The sequence below is a fragment of the Piliocolobus tephrosceles genome, chromosome 1 (genome assembly GCF_002776525.5).
Source record: "Piliocolobus tephrosceles isolate RC106 chromosome 1, ASM277652v3, whole genome shotgun sequence".
Taxonomy (NCBI): domain Eukaryota; kingdom Metazoa; phylum Chordata; class Mammalia; order Primates; family Cercopithecidae; genus Piliocolobus; species Piliocolobus tephrosceles.
This window is the reverse complement of record NC_045434.1, coordinates 64,635,930-64,657,014: the sequence shown is the minus strand read 5'-3', so window position 1 is coordinate 64,657,014 and position 21,085 is coordinate 64,635,930. Positions and strand designations below refer to the sequence as shown.

General features: G+C 47.2%; 1 protein-coding gene across 1 annotated transcript in view; it reads left to right on the top strand.

Annotated features, from left to right (window-relative positions):
* The first annotated feature begins 254 nt into the window (after positions 1-254).
* The window catches only part of LOC111531162, a 39,286-nt gene continuing 18,455 nt past the window's right edge, over positions 255-21,085 (top strand). Inside the window, exons 1-3 of the mRNA XM_023198397.1 lie at positions 255-388; positions 560-820; positions 1,828-1,925. Coding sequence (XP_023054165.1) covers positions 255-388; positions 560-820; positions 1,828-1,925 — 493 coding nt within the window. The remainder of the gene's footprint in view (positions 389-559; positions 821-1,827; positions 1,926-21,085) is intronic.

Sequence of the window (21,085 nt, the reverse complement as noted above, 5' to 3'; positions counted from 1 at the left end):
CGGAGCTTTGAGGAGTTTCAGAATTCCCTGAAATATTGTGCAAAATTATATTTCCGTATGCATGCGCATTTTTTGAAGAGACGGTCCATAGCTCTTCTGCAATTCTCAGAAGGGTGTAGATACAAGAAAAGGTTAAAAACAGTACTTGAAATTTCCGAATTACAATTTACAGGTAGACTGGAGCATCTGTGCAAGTGTGTTCTAACAAGCTCTGGAAGTGACTCGGTGCACACCTCGGATCTCTGGACGAGCCCATGGAGGCCTTGAGATGCCAGCCTCGAGAGCTTCCCACCCTTTTCCCACCCCTCGATTCTCCACCCCCATTTTACAAGGAGTCACCAGCCTCCCCACAGTCTCCACTGCCCTGGAAGAAATATGGCGAGGCAAGGTCAGAGGAACAGGGGGGAAATCAGAACATCTTGCAAAGACTTTGGAGTCTCCTTCAGAGACAGGGTGGGTGGGAGCTGCTCTGCCCCAAGTCTAGCGACGGCTACACGGCCTGACAGGTCTCCCGCCCCGCCGCAAGCCTATGGTCAAATTCTGGGAATTTCCGAATCAGTTGCGCGGCCCGGCTGCGGCAGATTTTCCCGGACACGAGCTTGCAGCGCCCGACGCGGCCGCTGGGTGGCGCCGCGCGGGACGCCGAGCGTGGGAAGCGCGGGCGCGCGGGCAGGCTGAGCTCACACGCCCGGGAAGCGGCCGCCGCGGAGCCGGCGTCCGCAGCGGCTGCGCATCTCGGGCCTGCAGCGGGGCGCTTGGCGGGCGGGGCCGGGGGGGAGCCGGTTTGCGCAGTACCCCCGGAGGGAGGAAGGTCGCCGAGGTAAGCGCCGGGACCTGGCCAGGTGGGAGTGGGCACCTTGGGCCGGGCCTACAGGGCGGTCCCCGAGCGTGCCGGGGTAGGGTGAGCTCCCTGGGGACGATGCCGGAGGCCCCGGCCGCGCTCCGGTCGCGCCCCACCCGGGCTGCAGCGCGGCCTCGGGGCGCTGCTGGCCTCGCCGCGGGGGTGGGAGCGGTCTTGGCCTGGAGCAGCTCCGGGCGGGCCCTGGGCTCTGGGGCCAGGGCCAGCTGCGCTCAGGGTTGAGAGAGCAGCCCCCGGGCCCTCAAGTGAGCCCCTGCCCACTCCCCACCTTGCGTTTCTCCTCTCCGCAGTGGGCGTGGTGCCCCTTTGCTGCAGAGGGGGCGCCCAGAGTTGAGGAAGGCTGCGGGGGAGAGCGCAGAGACAGGTGGTTGAGGGGGCGAGGGCTGGTGCGCCAAGGCTCGAGGTATTAATGCGTATTTCTTTTTGCCCCCTTCTTCAGGGGGCGCGGAGGTCCGTGTGGAGGAGGAGGCGGGAAGGCCAGAGGCATAGCTCAGGAGAGGGCAGGTGCTGCAGGAGATCACTTGGCTCTGTCCCTGTTCAACTCCCCCCCACCCCTGCCAAATTAATAAAGTGGGTGTGGTGATGACAGTGGAGGAGTTTGACGAAGACCTGGCCCAAACTGCCCAGAACTGCCCCAGGCCGGCCGCCTAGTCCCGCGTGTATATCTGGGAGCCGCAGACTCTGAGCATTCTGTAGAGGGAGGGGGAATACCCGAAGGAGCTACAGCCACTGAGGCAGCTCCAGAGATAGGGGCTGCGGGGCAATCTTCGGGCTCGCAGCCCAAATTCATAGATGGTGAATTGGCCAGGAATGGTGGGAGATGGGGGCTGTAGGGAAATAGGGTAATTTCCTTAGAACCCCTTCCTTCCAGCTTTGCAACCATAGACCAAAATTTGGGATCTGGCGTTTGTCAAATGTGCTTATTTTTTTTTTTTTTTCTTTCTCTTTCGGTTTGTTTTGTTTTCTAGAGAAACAGCAAGTGACAGAGCAGAGGAACGGCTGACCCAGCCAATCCTGGAGCTGGTGCTGCAGCACTTGTTCCCCAAACAAGTGCTCCAACATTCTGGTAGGACAGAGAGGAGGGGGCTACTGGCCCACACCCCTCCCCTGCCCTGGACCCCCTGGCTGCTGCCCTGAAGAAAGGGCAGTGAGGCTGCCTCAGGCCCGATGGGCAAAGGCTGCCATGGGCCAGGGTGGTGACGGTTTTGCGGCCCCTCCCTGCTGCCCAGTGTGGGAAGAAGAGCGAAGAGCCTGGCACGTTTCTCTCTGTGTCCTCTGGGCTGGAAGGAGCAGGTATAGACAGGGCCCAGGCAGCCAGGGCCTGGTGCTGCTTTGGCATCGGTGGCAGGAGGGCTGAACCTCCAGCCCCTTGGGTTTGGTTCCACCCCTGGCCTGTCCCTGGCACTCGACAACTGCTCCTGTGTGCTTATTGGTGCCACCATGTTATATAACGCTTATATAATCTTCCAGGGTGAGCACTGTGTCTCCGCTCTCAGGTCACGCAGACACGGTGTCCGTGTGGGAGGCAGGATCTGTGGAAGCCTGTGGGTGAACCTACTCCCCCCATCCCCAGCCTGGTTCCTTCTCCTGATCTCAGGCATAGGATGGGGGCTGGGAGACCCAGGTCCCTCTCCACACCGGCTGTGTGGGATGAGAATATGGTTGGCTGGGCAGTTTTCCTCACCTTCCTGCCCCACTAGTCCCACTTGCCCTGTCTGGTAGAGCAGATGCCATCCTTGTGCTTTGAGACCAGCTCTTTGTTTTGGGGGACCCCTGGCATGGCAGGTGGCATGGTGAGATGAACCCCAAAATGTTGCAGTGGAAGAACACGTAGTACTTAGGATTGGATAAAGAGGGAGAAATTAGCTCTGCCTTTGAGGTTTTGAGCAAGGGTAACCAGAAGGATGGTGGTGGCATTACAAGAGATTTGGAGCAGGCCCAGGGGCCAGGGGATGGTCAGGGAAGGGTGTACAGGGAAGTAGACCAGACAGCAAAGATAAACATGGTGTTCTTTTACTGTACTCTCCACTGGGCTGTCCCTGGTTACCAGGGCAACAGAAGCAGTGATGAAAATCATGCCTTTCGTTCAGTGGAAAAATCTGGCTCCTCCTCCTGGCTCTTCCTTCTCTAAATCGCCTGTGACCCATTGAGAGGGTTGTGCTTCCAAGGATCAGAGAGAGACCCCAGCATGTTTTCATCATGCCCCCCTTTTCCCAGTCTTTTTTATCATCTCCCCTCTTCTTGCATCCCCTGTCTCCCCCCACAGCTTGGCAGTTGGCAGTTGCGTAGGAGTTGGAGTAGATGCAGGGGGAAGGGCATGGACGTCATCACAGGGCAGGGTAAGCAGAGCGTGGGCTGAGATGTGGATGCAGGAATGCCTGGCACATGAGGAGGGTCCAGCGTTGATGAGCTAGATGGAGCCAAAAGCCTGTTTCTGGGCTGGTAGGAGCTGAGGTGGGCAGGGTAAGATGATGGAGGGCCTTCAGAGTTCAGCAGTCTGGGTTCGAGGGAGTAGGAACTAGGAAGGGCATGAGGTTTCTTGTGTAGTCATCTTGTGATGAAAACTACCAAACCATATCCCTTTTTGAAGTTAAGATTTTTGTTTAAGTTTTATCTTTCATCTTATGATGAAAACTGTGATTCATTCATTCAGCATTTATTGTGTGTCCCCCATATTAGGTGAGGTTCTGGGAACTGGGAAGCCAAAGGTGAGTAGCACTGGACCTTGACCTTGAAGAGACTGTGGTGAATGGAAGGAGGATGAGTATATGGGGGGAGATCTGGCGTTGTTGCAAGCCTGGAATCTGGGGTCCCCAGCTAGGAGACTAGCAACATACCAGATTGGAGGTGATAGGTTAGGGTGGAGCCTATGAAAATGAAGAGAAAGAGGTAATTTAGAGTGCTACTTTGGCTTGAGAACAGGACATGGGGAAGAGGAAGTGCTGAAATTTTGAACCTTACTGATTTATAGAAATAGAAACATTTTCAAACTTGTTTTGGGGAGTCGTGTTTGATTTTCTTTTAGACATGTTGCCTTCAAGATTATGGCAGGGTATCCAAATAAAAATGTTTATGATTAGGCAAGTAAAATATGCAATGGAAGTCCATTCTGGGAAAAGATTTGAAGGATATTGGATTATGAAGCTTGAAGGTGGGTAGAGGTAGATCCTAGGGCCCGGGGCATTACCTGGAATTGAGTGAGGCTGTATGCCTTGTACTGGTTTATTATCCCAGGGCTTGCCCAGACCCTGGACATTTCTGCTAACGAACACCCACATCTTCTACCAAACCATATCCCTTTTTGAAGTTAAGATTTTTGCTTATGTTTTCCTCTCCCTAGTAACTATGTCCAGGTATACCTGGAGACACACACGCACACATGCACTTATTTCCCCAAGCTCTTGTACCATTTGCTTATTGTACCATTTGCTTATAGCCCGGGACTGTGCTGTAGAAATGTGCCACAAGTCTTTGGCCTCTTCCAGCATGCTGTTTGTCACCCTGGAGGAGTAAGAGCACTGGACAGAGAGGCGACTTTTGCTAGCTACATAATCTTGGACACACCACTTCCTTTTCCAGGCCAAGTGTCTAGTCTGAGGGATCTAGCTTCTTGCAGTTTTGAAGCCCTCTGATTTGATGTCTGGAAAGCTTTTTCTACCTTTGCCCAGGTTTCTGATGCAGCCAGGCTTTTTGAACAAGTAGCCTAGATTTCTTAGTGCGTTGTGGGAGGGACTGGTAGGGGTGGAGGCCTAGTCCCCAGAGTGGGTCCCTGTCTTCAGTGTGGATAGTAGCCCTCCAGGTGGATAGGAGCCTCTGTTCCTCTTTGGAGCATGGAAATACTGGAAGAGCAGGTTTTCCCAATGACCAGGGGTTGCAAACTGTGGCCCGTGGGCCGGATTCCTGTTTTTGTAAATAAAGTTTCACCGGAACAGAGGCATGCCCGTTTGTATGTCTGAGACTGGTTTCATGCTACAATGGCATAGTTGAGTAACTGCAAGGGAGCCTGTATGCCCCATAAGTCTAAAATATTTACTATCTTGCTCTTTAGGATAAAAAATAAAACTTGCCAACCCCTGCTGTAGACTACCAGAAAGGTGCTTGGCCTTTTACTGGGGATGCTTACGATGGCTGTTTCAGATTTCTAGGGTTCTTAAAGATTCTGCGTTGGGCCTGTCTTTGTGATCCCATGAGAGCATGATCTGGTAGTTGAAATAGTGGATTATTAGAGTCAGCTCAAAAATAGTCATTCTGTATCTAGGAAAGCTCTTTCATTTTCAGCCTTTTCCCTGGAGCCTGGAGGCCTGAGCTTCTCAGCAGGACTGGGTTTGAGAAGCTACTGTCCCTCTCATTCTGATTTCCCAGGGCAGTGCAAGGACTGACCCAAGCCTAGTGTTGGATGAGGAGAAGGGAGGCTTATTGGTTCCGCCTGTCCTGTAGGATCTTTCCCCTGATATCTCTATTGCTTCTGATCTCACTGGCACCTTTAATGCCAAGGTCCTGGAGATGCCACCACAGAGAGAGTCAGCAACCCAGCCTGGCATGTCTGTCTGAATCTGGCACTTATTCACTCTGTCGGAATAAGGCCCTGGGCTTGGCGTTTGTGGGATGTGTGTGTGTGTTGGCTTGGGACTGGAATCAGCATTGAGTATTCCTGCAGCCAACCTTTATGGAGTCCTCCTGTGTCCTAGTTTCCACCTTTTTGACCTGGTCCTCAAGCTGGAGTCTTGCTGAAACTCCTAGTAGGAACAGGGCTAAAGTTCTCACTGCTGCAGAACAGCAGCAGCCCAGCAGTTGGGGCAGTTCTGCTCAGGGCTGAGATAGGAAGTGAAACGTGTCGGTAACAGGAGGAAACCACGTGCTGGAAGTAGCAGGGGGAAGGGAGGTGACTGAGGTTGATTCTCATTGCACTTGGTAGGGAGGAGGCCAGCAGTGGGAGGAGGGAGCAGACAGTCCGCAATAGCAAAGAAGACAGAAGTTGAGCACACCTGGAGCTGCTTTTAGCTGGTAATGGTAACTCTGCCTCTAGGAGCATTCCCTCGTACCTCCCCAACACGGTTTCCCCAGAGGCTGTTAGAAAGAAAACATTCTCTCTCAAATATCTTTTCATTTGTAGGGTTTAGGGTGACCCCATACTATATGGTCTTAAACTTATGTTGAGACAAGTATACTGGCTTGGATAAATAAATATCATTTACCAGATATTTATTAAAGATCTGTTATATGGTAGGCACTGTGTGAAGTTCTCAGGATACAGAAGTAAGTAAAAGATTCGCAGTTTGATTTGGAAGGGTCATGGGCAGCTGAACCAATTTTAATTCCGTCTGCACTGGATCACATGCTTCAAGAGAACGTGTCTGTGTCTGTCTTGTTCTTTGCTGTCACCCCAGTGCTGAGTACAGAACTTGGCACACGACAGGCCTCAGATATTTATTGGTTGACCCATCCTTGTTTGATCTGTCCTGGAAATGTGCAGGAGGGATCTGAGTGGGGAAGTGGAGGAAGAGAGCTGCTTAATGCAGCAAGTGTGACAAATTTGGGGGAAGATGGACGTACTCAGATATAGGATGATGACTGCCTTTAAGGAAAAGAGAAGGGTTAAAGCCGTGTGGGCATGACAGAATCCATTGGCGTTAGAGCCATGAGAAGGAAGGAATATGACCTGGCTACAAAGGTGGGTTAGAGGTAGTCAGGATCATTGGATAAAGCAGAGGGCCATCAGAATAGTGAAGAACTAACCAGCGGCATAGAAGGGAAGAGTGGAAGGAGAATAGGGACCATTGTGAGAGGAAACATGGAGACCTCTTCAGGCCTAGGATGAAAGCAGAAATGACACAAGCGAGTCTCAGATGAACATGATGGCAGGGATAAAGAAAAGATGGGACTCTCAGCTCTGTTCTGCCAGTCTCCTCAGAAATGACTGTGTCCATGTATGACTAAAAATGCCTCTCAGTTATTTTCCAACAGTGCGGCAAATGCAAGGAAATTAACTGTGGTTTGACATTATGGTTAGTCTTTTTTTTTTTTTTCAAATTTGTCAATGGAAATTTTCACAGGTACACAAAGAGTTAGGGTAATACACCTCAGTGTTCCCATCCCCCGGTTTTTTGACATGTAATCAGCACATGGCTTTTCTCATTTCTTTCATACCTTCACCCACCTTTTCCTTACCCCCTTCTTGGATTATTTTACAGCAAGTCCTAGATCCTGTATTATTTTATCCATGAATACTTTTTAATGTATCTCTAAAAGATAATATCTTTTAAAAACATAACCCTAGTGGTATTATTACACCTTGAAAAAGCACAGTCATTCCTAAATATCTCCTGTCATCCAAATATCCAAATAATGTTTAAATTTCCTTTGTAGTCTCAATTTCTTTCTTCCTTTTTTGTTTTTGAAAACAGCGGGTTGGTTTGAGTCAGGCTCCAAACAAGATCCATATGTTTCATTTAGTTGACGACATCTTCAAAGCTCTGTTAATAAAGATTATGGTCATTCTTAAAAGAATTTATGTTTTGCAATTCTACCTTTTAGATTTACTTAGCTGCCCACCATTCTTCGCAGTCAACTGCCATCAACAGCTTCCTGAGTTTTGTTAGATGATTTTTATGATTTTGAGCATTTTTTCATGATCCCTCTTGCCTTTATGGTGTAATGTAGCTAGTCATTTTTTCCTTCCTTCAATAGATATTTCTTGCGAGCCTGCTCTGTTCCAGGAGCTGTACTGGACACTGGGCCTACACCTGTGAAAAGGACAGACAGGGCCCAACTCCTGGAGCGTACAGTTTGACCACAGGGGAGCTGATGCTTGGTAGTTTTCCCCGTGTGTTCACCCCAGCTGAGCGGTGTGACCACAACCGTCGCTTCTGTGCAGGCAGACCTGCCACGTTTTAGAGCATGGTGTTCATGCTCTCATGTTGTCATTTTATGTAGTTGATAAAGGTGCCCCTAGAATGTTAAGAAGCCAGACATGGCTTCTGTGGCAGGCCTATGTCTCATAGCCATGTGACCCGGCGTTTTAACTGTGGTGCTGCTTGGGCTCTGAGCGTATCCATGTAACACTTTTGGGCTTGAGTGTGTATAGCTCGGAAAGTTAAAATGGAGAGCTTCCTGAATTGGTGGATTGTAGAGAGGCTAAATGAGCACGTTTAAAGAGGGGGGCTCTGAATTGTTACAGGGCTTGTCAAACGCCAAGTGTTGCTAATATGTTTGAGCGAATTGGATGTTTCTGTGGCTTTGTGGACTTCAGGTTGGTTTGGGGCTTTTGCCTGTTCCAAATAGGCTACCTGCCAGCCTTTCAGATGACAGGCCCACTTTCTTGATTTGCTGTTTGTTCTGTATTGGGTAGCCAGTCTGCCTCAGTAGCCAAATATGATAGTACAGTTCAGGCCTGTCTTGCTGATAAAACTTTTAACTGATTTACATTTCTTTAAGTAAATGATCAGACTCTGATTCCTGTGATGCTCTGATTTTGAGAATGGTCCATGATTCTTCTTACATTTTTGCATTTTCAGTTCAAGTGCAACTGTATAGTAGTTACTGGATTATAGTGTCTGAGCCTTTAAAAAAATCTTAGTTAATGAAAGTATATTTTCGGATACAAAACCTAGTATCCTTATGATACATATCTCCTTGTCCCTGAAGGCTACGTGTTCAGCCTCTGAGGATATGTTTTGTTTTCTTTCAGTTAAGTGGTCTTTAATTATTTCGATTGTGTGCCCATATCAGTTAAAACTTTTGAGCAATTCCCCTTGTTTGTGTGTGTATTTATAATTTATAAAAAGCAGTGCTGTGCTAAAATACATTGTGGTATTATAAAACACAAAACAAAAGACTTCAAATGGCTAGGATATATTGTATTCCCTACCTTCTTCCTAAGTGAAGTCTTCATGGTTCTGTCCAAGGGCAGCCTTCTACTTTGCCCTAAATTTCAGTTCCTCTCCCATATTCAACATTGCCCCAGCCTATCCCCTCCTCCTTGCATCCCCACCTTTTCCCTCTACTGGATCGTTTCCAAAGGCTATCTCTCATCTTGAAAAAGTCTTCTTTGGTCACCCCTCCCAGCTACTGCCCCATCTCATCTGTCCCTCCATATTTTCAGTCCTGGCTGTCTTCACATCCTCTCTTGACTCACGCCGCTCTGATGAAAGTGCTCCTGTGGTAACTCCCATGATCCTGACTCTAGTGGTCGCTTCTTCATCTTCCTCACAGGAGCTCTTCAGCAGTTTGGCACCTCTGGTCATACCCTTTTCCTTGACGCTGTTTCTTCACTTGGCTTCCAGGGTGTGTATTTCTGGCTTTCCATCTGCCTAACTGGCCGTTCCTTCTCGGCTTCTCATCTCCCTGACCTCTAAACATTAAAGGCCCTGGGCACCTCCTCTCTGTCTTCTCTCATTCTGTCTGTGATCCTCTCCTGTTGCATGGCTTTTAATACCATCTATATGAGTGATCTCCAGAGTTTGCTTCAGTGTAATCCTGGGAGATCAATAAGATTGACCATGAGCTGATCATTGTTGAAACTGGTTGATGGGTACTTGGGCTTTTTTTATACTATTCTCTCTCGTTTTACTTATGTTAGAAATTGTCTTTTTTTTTTTTTTTTTTTTTGAGAAGAAGTCTCACTTTGTCGCCCAGGCTGGAGTGCAGTGGCACGATCTCCGCTCACTGCAAGCTCCGCCTCCTGGGTTCATGCCATTCTCCTGTCTCAGCCTCCCGAGTAGCTGGGACTACAGGCGCCCGCCCCCATGCCCGGCTAATGTTTTTGCATTTTTAGTAGAAATGGAGTTTCACCATGTTAGCCAGGATGGTCTCGATCTCCTGACCTCGTGATCCACCTGCCTCAGCCTCCCAAAGTGCTGGGATTACAGGCGTGAGCTGCTGGGCCCAGCCCAGAAATTTTCTATAATGGAAAGTTAAAAAATCGATATGCTGACGACCCTTAATCATTTGTCTGCAGCCCAAACTCTCTTCTGAACTGTAGACCTGTGTATCCATCTGTCTGTTTAATATTTCAGCTTCGATGTTAATAGATATTTCAGTAAACATGTCCAAAATGGAACTCCTGGTTTCCCTCCCCAATATGTTCTTCCTGCAGTCTCCCCATCCCATTTATGGGAATGCTGTCCTTCCAGTTGCTTATCGAAAACACCTCTGGTCATGCTTGATTTCCCTCTTTCTCATCTGTCCTTCATCCAGTTCATCAGTAAGTCTTGTTGACTCTACCTGTAAAATATATCCAAAATCTCATCTATCAGAACTACTTCCACTGCCATCACCTTGGTCCAAGCCACCGTCCTCTCTCACCTGCTTCTTTATTGCCCCTTAGAGGCTGTTAGTCTTCCCCACAGCCGAAAAAGTCCTGTGAAACGTTAAGTCACATCATGCTCTGCTGTGCCCAAACCCTGCAGTGGCTTCTCTTCTCTCTCAGTAAAAGCCATCACCCTTACTGTGGTCCATAAGACCTCATAGCTTATCTCAACACTGCCCAATAGAAATATAATGTGAGCTACATGTGAGGGTCATGTATATAATTTAAAATTTTTTGATAAAGGAAAAATGAATGGAAAATGAACCAGTTGAAGTTAATTTTGTAATGTATTTTATTTAGCCCAGTATGTTAACAGTATTTTCACCTCTGAGGTATATTACATTGTTTTTGTTTTGTTTGTTTGTTGTACTAAGTAATAGTCAAAGCACATCTCCATGTGAACTAGCTGCCTTTCATGTGCTCCATAGCCTCACATGGCTAGTGGCTGCCATCTTGCACAATACAGGTCCATATGACCTTACCCGGCTTTATCACGTTGCTTCTGTATCTATCTCCTGTTATTCTTTTCAACTTCCACTTTGCTCCAGCATCACTGGCCTCCTGCTGTTGTTTAGGTATACTAGGCATTTCCTGTTTTAGGGCCTTTGTACCTCCAGTTCCCTGTGTTTGGAATGCTTTTCCCCAGATAGCCCTATGGTTAAATCTCTTACTTCCTTTGGGTCTGTGCTCAGATGTTACCTTCTCAGTGGGTCCACCAAGCCCCCAGCATTCTCTAGCCTGCCTTGCATCCCGTTCATGTAGTGTTTTTTCACCAGCTGGCGTACCATTTTTTTCTATTAGTGTATTTTCTGTCTCTCCCCACTGGAATATGTGCTCCATGAGAGAAAGGATTTTTGTGAGTTTTGTCCCCTGCTATATTTCAGAGCATGGAACAGTGCCTGACATATGTATATAAGAGATGGTCATTTGTTGAAGAATTAAATGAAATTAGCTATTAAGAATGATTCTTTTTCAGTAAGAACATTGCAATTGGAGCATAATTTATTATTTCAGGATAGCTCGGTGTCATATGCAACTAGAAGTTCTGTTTGGAATCAGGATATTTTAAAAGAGACCTCACAATGCTATGCAGATGCCCACGGCAGAAATGCATCCTGGATTATACTTATGAAATCTTGATACTTGTTTTTTAGTCACATCCACCATTTTCTGCAAAGGTTTTTGTTGAAATCCAGCTAATATATTTCAGTCAGTCTTGATATCAATCAGTTGTTCTTAAAAACTCATTGCAAAATTTAATAATTTTATATGTTGAATTTAATAAATGGATTCACGACCCCTGAAATACTTCATTTTGGGTGATTTTAAAACAAGTTTTGATGTTCTATTTTGAGTGTGTGTAGATAATGAGATTTTAAAGATGACATCCTTACATTGATATTGGCAACACTATCATATAATGGTAGAAATGATTTCCAATTGCCTGTTTTAAAAGAACAATGACTTTCTTACTCATTAAAAAAATTCTACCTTCACCATAAAGATAAAGGGTAAGTGTTTATTTGTTTGCTGAAAAATACCCATTAAGTAGCATTCTACTTACTGGCACTCATTACAGAAGAGGTCAGCATATTTTAGTACTCTTGTTTTCTGGTTTAAAAAAGTATAATTCCTCTTTTTTTTTTTTTTTTTTTTGAGACAGAGTTTCACTCTGTTGCACAGGCTAGAGTGCAGTGGCACAGTGATAGCTCACTGCAGCCTCAAACTCCTAGGCTCAAGCAATCCTCAGCCCCCCTAGTAGTGAGAACTACAAATGTGCTCCATGATGCCCGGCTGATTTTTAAACTTTTGTAGAGACAGGGGTCTTGCTGTGTTTCTCAGGCTGGTCTTGAACTCCTGGTGTCAAGAGATCCTTCTGTTTTTGGCCTCCCAAAGCACTGGAACTACAGGTGTGAGTCACCGTACCTGGCCTGATTCTTCTCTAAGTTGAGCAACGCTTTTAGATATTTTTACCACGAGATGATTAGTGACACTGTGGTCAGATGATGTTCAGGTCTCACCGTCTTATTACAAAGGACTGTTGTTTATTGTATTGAAGATGGTATCTTTAATTTTGCTTCACCGGGCAGATGTAAACTGTACTAAATCAACAGGCGACTGAGGGTGTCACTGTCTACCCTTCTGCATTTGGATCTCCTACTCAGACACAAGGATGCCTCTGGTACCTTAAATGACAAGCAACCACCCAACACACAAATTGAAGGAGTGTGTCAGTGTCAATTCCTATATTAAATAATACTAAAATTTAATTTTTTGTGTTTCAGTAAAATATAAATATTCTAATATTTTCTTCTTCATCCTGGTGGATCTTCTTATACATGCCACATTAGAGGTGATTGCTCTGATTGTTTCTTCTATAGTAACTTTGCCTTCCTAACAACCTTTAATTGACATAAAGGTTGAGTCTTGTCTTTTCTGTTGTTTATAGCACCTGACAGTGCTGGGTTTCACTGATATTTGTTGACTGAATAGTGCTAAGGAGTATCCCATTCTCTGACCTCAGCACCATAAGGTCGTATTTCTTGGACAACAAAGTCCAGTAGCAGATTTCTTTGGTGGCTGCTAGAGCCATTTCTTTAACAGTATTGAAAGCTTTTGTGATATTAGAGAAACAGCTCTGTGGTCCTGTTGCCATTAGCTGTGCATCCTTCTGCATCTAACAGGTTGAAAGGATGGTGGCAGCTCTAGTCACTGCCATGTTGTCATTTAGGAGGTAGATGGTCATGTTCAGATGCTCCAGAAATGAGCTGGCAGAGATTGCTAGAGGAGATGGCCATGGTATCTAGAGCAGCCAGCTCTCTTCTTCATGAGAGAGTATGTCTTTGATGCATCGTTTCATGTCTTCCATCAGTTTACATGCTGAAAATATTGGTGCAGATGTCTGAGGTGTAAGCTTCTCCTCCACCTGGATAGTCCAGGAGGTATGTCAGCTGGGCGCATCTGCTTGGTGTAGTTTTTCTAACTGCCCTGACTGGATGCACAATTTGAAAGATCAGCAGCTGGGATGAGAACTGCAGGCTGTGGCTGAGGAACAGAGGCCCCGTGCTCTGTTTACTGCAACAGAGACATCTCCCAAGGTCCCCTGGACCCTGCATTGCTGAGTCAGGCTTGCCCTCGTGTGCTAGTCTTGCTGCTTGGACCACTGGTGAGCCCATCAGCATTCATGGATTGATGTGCATTTGCTTAGGCTGGCCTCTGTGAAAGATGCTGTGTCTTTTTCTCTTTTTGGATGTAGTGGGGTGGGGACGGAGAAGGAATGAGTGAGGTAGACAGATACCTTCACCTAAAATAGAGTGTAAATGTGACACAAATGAAGTGTAAGATAGTGTTGTATTAGCCATAAATGGGGTTGGGAGCTGGAGGATGTCTCTGGGAACACAAGGAAGATCTCATTCAGCTTGTTTATGGCTCTATCCTCAGAGCCTAGCATGATGCTTGGACCCATCAAGTGCTCAGTTAAATAGGTGTTTGTTAATAAGTAAGTGCTCAAGGATGAGAGGACTTCACCTGAAAGTTCATGCCAGACCACAAAACTGAAGAAGGAAATGGCTTGTTGGCAGAAGGAGGTTGGGATGCTCAGAGAGAGTGTAAGTGGCAGAGGAAGGGCTGTGTGTTGGAGAGGTAGAGGTGATCTTGGGAAGCCCTTGATCAACTTTCTAAGAATTTGGTTTTGGTGGCTCTTAACTTATTTTCCTGCCAGTTCATATTAGAAATTGCATGGAACTATAGTCTCTCCAGGAGAAAAAAATAGTAAGAGCCCACAATCTGGCATACACCATCAGAGGATTCACAGATCACAAGTTACGAAAACCTGCTGTAGGGGCTGGGTGCGGCAGCTCACGCCTGTAATCCTAGCACTTTGGGAGGCCGAAGTGGGTGGATCACCTGAGGTCAAGAGTTCGAGACCAGCCTGGCCAACATGGTGAAGCTCCATCTCTACTAAAAATACAAAATTAGCTGAATGTGGTGGCGTGTGCCTGTAATCCCAGCTACTCGGGAGGCTGAGGCAGGAGAACTGCTTGAACCCAGGAGGCGGAGGTTGCAGTGAGCCAAGATTGCACCATTGCACTCCAGCCTGGGCAAAAAAGAGCGAAACTGCATCTCAAAAACAACAACAACAACAACAACAAAAACAAACAAACAAAAAACCTGCTATAGGCTGGTGAGCCGTCAAATGCTCACTGAGCTCTTATGATGGTGATAAGATACTTTTTCTCCTGGAGTCTTTGGTACTTGCCCAAGTGCATTCAGTGGGCATTCTGGGTTTGGAGGGTGCTGACAAGCAGCAAGCATGACAGTGGTCCCGAGGAGTTTGGGAAAGCAGTGGGGAATGGGAGTGTGCACACTGACACAAATGGAGAGGTCCAGTGTTTGCTCCACTTAACAGGGGACAAAAATACCTGTTCTATTACTTGGAAAAAAATAGAAAAAAAAATTAACCTTTACAACTTACTGATTCAAACTATTGAATGTTTATGCTAAGTTTTTTTTCTGTGACATGATTTCCAACTCAGATACCCACCCAAGCCGTAATGATGGATTCAGAGAGGCAGCATGTTACATTTGTGGGAATGGTGAGTATGGAAAGGAGTCATTAGAGTTTTATATTACCATGGCATAGGGTTTGGAGAATTCCTCAGCTGTCCTGACCCTTCAGGGAGGGCTGTCTGGAGGAGGAGGCATTTCACAGGCCTCTTGGAAAAGCAGGAAGACTGGACTGAGGAACGTTTAACATTGGATTTCTTTTTCCTGACATTAAAAAGATTCCCATAAAATGTGTCTCTGTACCATCAGTTTAAAAAAACAAAAACAGGCCAGGCACGGTGGCTCATGCCTGTAATCCCAGCACTTTGGGAGGCCGAGGTGGGCAGATCATGAAGTCAAGAGATCAAGACCATCCTGGCCAATATGGTGAAACCCCGTCTCTACTAAAAAAATAAAAAAATTAGCAGGGCGTGGTGGCACGTGCCTGTAGTCCCAGCTACTCGGGAGGCTGAGGCAGGAGAGTCACATGATCCCGGGAGGCAGAGGTGGCAGTGAGCTGAGATGGCGCCACTGCACTCCAGCCTGGCAACAGAGCAAGACTCTGTCTCAAAAAAAAAAAAAAAAAAAAAAGGTAAAAAACTTCCCATCCTCCAGGCTTTTGTAGTGCATCTGATATATAGATAGGCTGTTTGGGGGGGAAAAAAGCCAATGTGGGCAGCACAGTGTTGGCATTTCTGCCTTTGTGTGTTATAGGTAGTTTCCTTCAGTGGAAGGTGAGGTTGAGGAGTGGTAAGGCAATGCTTGATCCCAGTGAATGATGGTGACAATCAGCCCTGCACTGGCTTGTGCTTAGGTGCTTGACCAGCACCAGGAGGCATCACTGCGGGTGTAGGGGGAACTCCTGCGCCTTGAGAGAGGTGGGGCTGACCGGGCTCTCTGAGACAGCCACAGCTTGTGCATGTTGCAGAGAAAGGACTGGGCAACTGAGGTTCCAATTTCCTCACCTCACTCATGGGCTTAGCAGGAATTTGTTTTGTAGGGAGGTTAGTCTGTGAGGGAATTTTAAAAATTCTTTCAAGAAGAGCCTCTTCCATTTCCTGCAGAGTAATGTTCAAACTGCAGGTGCAGAGGCCATAATGGGTGAGATCAATTTAGCGGGTTGAGACCAGCCTTTAAAATATATATATAATGGAAAATATTAGATTGCGTAGTACGTAGTAAAGATGAGTATTATTTCATGAAACTTTGTTTCAGTTATATATATATAGAGAGAGACATATAGTTAAGTGCACATATATGCCTGTGCTGGGCTGCTGCGTAGCATTGATTTCCCACTATGAATCAGGGTCCAGAAAGTTTGAGAAACATTGTCCTGGAAGGATTTCTCTGCTCTTAGTGTAAACAGTGGGTTCCAGCCACTTCCCCAGAGGCCATCTCTATGGAGACAGATGTGGTGAGAGGGCTCTTTTTAAAGAGCAGCCAGAGTCAGCTTCTGACAGTGTGATCCTAGGCTTGTCTGCAGCTGCTCACCCATGCCTAGTGTTTCCTGCTGCAGAGGAGCTAGGGAGAAAGACCGGGAAAACCTCAGCCAGGTTTAGGAGCAAAGGTCGCCTTCCCTGTCTTGTCACCAGGGTATGATTCCCTAGAATGCAGCAGCATATCCAGCCCCTTCCGTCTTCTCTTGGTTCCTGGCTTTATTAACTGTTTCTTTACCTTAGAAAGATTTTATCTTTTAGCAGCAAATTTCCTTCTTCCCCACATACCAAAGCCATGGCAGGAAGAGGAAGGCCATCCCGACTGGTTTTGTCCTTATATTCTCTGTTTCTCAGGTTCGTTGCCTAGGGAGGGTGGAGTCCCGGTGATCTGGGGGCGGGGGGTAGGATTCGTGGTGGATCAGAATGAACTTGCTGTCACCTCAGTGATTCTACTTAGATCTGTGATTCTCTGGCTCCATCTTTCCCCCCGGAGGAGAAGAGCCTTTCTTAGGTCATAGTTGCCTCTCCTTCCACCAGCTGCACTGACCGACCTGCAGAGTGTTGACCCACTTGTCGTACCTCAAATAGAGGTTTAAATTAGGGCCTTTAATCTGTAAGAGGCTTACAGCTTGTTGGGTGGCCAGCTGCTCTGGACTCCCATGTGGGCAGAGCTGGGTTTTTCCTGACTCTTTTGGGGTTTAGGGAATCATGGGGGTCAGTGACTTTCTCGCAGGAGCCACAGGCTCTGGGACTAGGTGGGCGGGATCTCTTGTGATGGAGTTGGGTGGTGGTGTGTCCTTGTAATGATAGAATGGGGAGCTGAGCCAGCAACTTGGGTGCTGGGCCTGCTTCTCTTGGACACTGAGCCTGGATTCTTGCTGATGTGCAGTTAGCTTTGCTGGCTCTACATGTGTTTTCATTTCACAGATATTCATTAATCCAGAGTTGTGTGCCCAGCATGGTGCTAGGTGTCACAGGGAGCACACAGAAGCATGAGAATCAGGCCCTCCTCCCAGGTTGCTTATTGTCCTTTTGAGGCTACAAGGCTAGTCCATATCAAAGCATTCATTCATCCTATAGACAGATAGGCATGGAGGGGAAGTATTATTGGAGAGACCTCAGGGCTTTCTCACCTGAGAAAGGAGAGAGCCCTGGGGTGGTCAGAGCTGGGCCCTGAGTGGTGGGATTTAGGACGATGGGAAGAGGGGAGGGCTTGGAAGATAGAAGAAACAGCAAACAGCAGAAGGGGGAATGGATGAGTGTCCTCCTGAGAGGACTGTGGAGATGGCCATGGAGCCTCTTCTTGCCCACTTCCTGAGATAGTCCTGGTTTAGTGCTAGAGACCCTTATTCTTTGGGCAATGTAGACCCAGCTCTATGGGTTCCCTGTTTTTTTCTTCTCTTCCTCCTCATTGTTATAACAACAGACAATAATAATGATTCCTAGCTTTCAGGGAGCACATTTTGTATACCACGTTCTGTGTGCTTTACATGGATTGTCTCATTACAGGTACAGGAACCTTAGAGGTAGATGTTCTGTATCATTATGTGCACCTTACAGTTGGTGAAGCTGAGGTGTAGAGAGGTTAAATAACTTGCCCTTCGTGGGTGACAAGCAAGGCAGTGGTTGGGTGAGGAGACTACCAGGGTATCCTGAAAGGCAGAACTCAGTGACAGCAGAAGGGCATGCTTTTAACCCACTGCTTCCCAGTCTTGTCTGAATACTAGAATCACCTGGGAATCTTTAAGAATTTCCAAAGCCCAGGCTGATCACATCAGAGTCTCTTGGGGTGCTGGGACACAGGCATCAGTTTTTGAAGCTTCCTAGATGATTCCAATGTGCATCCAGGTTTAAGGACCACTACTTTAACCTTCTGTGTTTTAGAGCCTTTGAATATTTGACTGAATACATTTTTTACCTCCAAGATTCTCCAAAGCACTGCAGAGGGGTCTTCTTCCAGTCCTACCCTGAGGATGTCTGTCTGTCCACTCACCATGCCATATAGTATCTGAGGGAGTAGGATCCCTGCCACCCCACAGCATCTGTGACTCCTGAAGAGTGAAACCTAGGTGGTGTGGGGTGGTCTTCCTGGGATCAGTGGCCCTTCTCACTCTGCATGCCACCTTGAGGGCAGAGCCTCCTTCAGAGCCCTGAAGACCTCCAACTGGTTTCTCACATTTTCTGCTCCCTGGGGCCCCTGACTTCGGCAGGGAAGGGAGAGGGTCACATGAGGGCAGATCTCTTCTGGACAAGTCCCATTCCTCTCTGTCTGTCCCTGACTGAACCTGAAATGGACATGAAGAGCAGAGTCGTTTGGGTGGCTGGGAACAGCACTAAATTTAGCAAAACTGTAGCTGGTGGGGGGCCGGCCCACAGTGAGCCAAACCCAGCCCCGAGTGGACTAGATTTATAGTCAGTAACACAGTCAGCATCATCTCTGCTTGGGAAAGTGTGTGGTTACACAGGATCTTCCGATTTCCAAACCCCGGAAGCTTGTCAGCCTGTCCCGCAGGCCTCCCTGACTCTGCCCCTTGAAGACTTGGCTCCACCCCCACCACTGATGCTGCCCTTGGACTTAGTCTTCCATCCATCTGTCTGTCTCTCCCTTGTGTGTCTGGAATTTCCACTTCGGTACCTTGACCTTCTTTTATGCCTCTTGGCCAATGCTGCCAGCCTTGACTCCCAAGGCCCTGGAAGGCAAGACCCTAGCATTGGTAGATTTTCTTTAGGGTATCTGGCACCAAGGACACCTTTCAGTCAAGGTAGACAAGTGGAGGAAAGCAAGGAGCTGGGATGGTTAGTCGAACAAGTGTTGAGGGACTCAGATGTACTTTCCCTCCTCCCAGAAACTTAGCCAGGTAGATGGTATTTGTATACCCAATAACTGAAGTGAATTATCATGGGAACAGAGTGGCTGTGAGACTCTTGGACAGTTGGGAGTTTCTGTTTGGTTGGCTGAGTGTCTGTCCTGGTGTCGATGTATCTTGGAAGAGGTGGGTTTTGTGGGATTAAAGAGTGGACGTCGGTGGGTGACAGGACATCTTCCCCTGCTGGCTCCCTCTCCCACTCCTCAGATCTGATGGTGGTGACTTGTCTGGAGGAGCTTCTGTTTCCTTAATGCCCTGGGAGATAATGACCAGGCTAACTTTACTCAAGTCTTTCCAAAGTGGGTGATTACACTATGAGGCAAGGACTGGGATCATGCCTATGAGTGTGAAGTCTTCAGGGCTCTAGCAGCCACTGGAAATTTAGCCTTGGATTTTGCTGATTGGGAACTGTGTCATCTCCTTGGTCTTCTTGGTTTTCACTCCCTTCACCCAGGACTGGGATCAAACATGATTTGTTAGTATAGGGCAGTGGGTCTCAACTAGGGGCAATTCTGTACTCCCTAGCCCTGGCTCCCAGGGGACATTTGGCAATGTCCAGAGACATCTTTTGGTTGTCATAACTGGGGAGCAGGAAGGCTGTTACTGGCATCTGGTGTGTAGAAAACAGATATCCTGCTGAATATTATACAATGCACAGAACAACTGTCCCTACAACAGAGTTGTCGGTCCAAAATATCAATTGTGCTGAGGTTGAGAAACCTTGGTATAGGGGGACAGTTTTGTAGAAATGGCCATGAGAGGTCGTTTCATCCAGCTCTCTGCTTCTGTTGGAAATAGCTTGAAACCAGAAACTATTGTCATTGCCTTCTCCCTTCATCGCCTGCTCCCCTCTCTCCTCAGTGTTTATGGGGAACCTTGGTAGTGAAATACTTCAGCATCTAACAATATTGTCTTCAGGTAGTTGTTTCCAAGCCATCGCTAAAGCTGCTGTGGTACAGTTTCCCGTAGAATCCCCCTGTAAGCACACATGTATCCCATGTCATCTGGGTGGCTTTGTGCAGCTGTGTCTCTGGTGCACCTAAGTAAACCTATGATTTAGGTGTTGGTACCTTTAAGATGATCTGTAAGGGCAACCAGGAAGCCATTCCAAGCAGGCATCATGTGGGAATGATCAGAGTCTAGCCTGGAGCTGTTTTCCTTCTCTTTCTCTCTGTAGCTAAATGTTTGTTCTGCCTTGCAGAACTGAGTTCTGCTTGCTAAAGTTCTCTTTAATTCAGGAAACACATACTCATTGCCCTGGAGAACATGATGTTATTTCCCAGGTAAAAGATCCAACCTGTGGCCAGATGCCTGAACAGCCTGGTACATCTCTCATCTGCCATCACCATTTTTTTGCAGTTGACAGGGCTGCTTGAAGGCCAGAATGGGGAAATGAGAAGTCTCCCAAAGTGAGGACCTTTGCTTGCTCTAGTTAGTGAAGGGAGGGTCACTGTGTGGGGATTCCAGAATGTGCTGACTTTTAAAAATTCACAACAAGTTTCAAGGTTCTCTCCATGTGACCCTACCACCTGGACTCTCTAATCGTCATGTTAAAGGGTGAAGGTGTGAGTGACACTTTATGATTCAGTGAAAGAAGCGGTAGTGGGAGCGGTGGGAGAGAAGATTGGCAGGGAGAGGGACAGATAGTCTCATTGGGTGCATTTGACATCCTTGCCTCAGGTTTGCTTCTCAGCGTTGTTCCCCTGGCCACAAAACTCTCGCTCAAACCAAACAGTTTAGGAAGGTCATTCTACTTAGGAAGAGAGTAAATAACATTTTACAAATGACTTTGGGGTTGTCTGGGTTTTTTTCTTTTTAAAAATGTCTCCCTTTGCTAGTGGAAGTCACTGGGGAACGGATGATATGGCAAGTGCTTGCTGTTCTTGGAGTTGAGGTTCACTGCTCCCCTTCTCATGCAAGGGACTGAGATGGTACTTGTGGGCTCAGGAGCCAGGTTCTAGATTGCTGCTGTCTTAGCTGGCAACTAGGGCAGTCAAAACCAAAAGCCTCAGAAGTCCTGTTCAATGAGGGTAAATATTTGAATGGATTGAACAGATGAGTGTGTGTATAT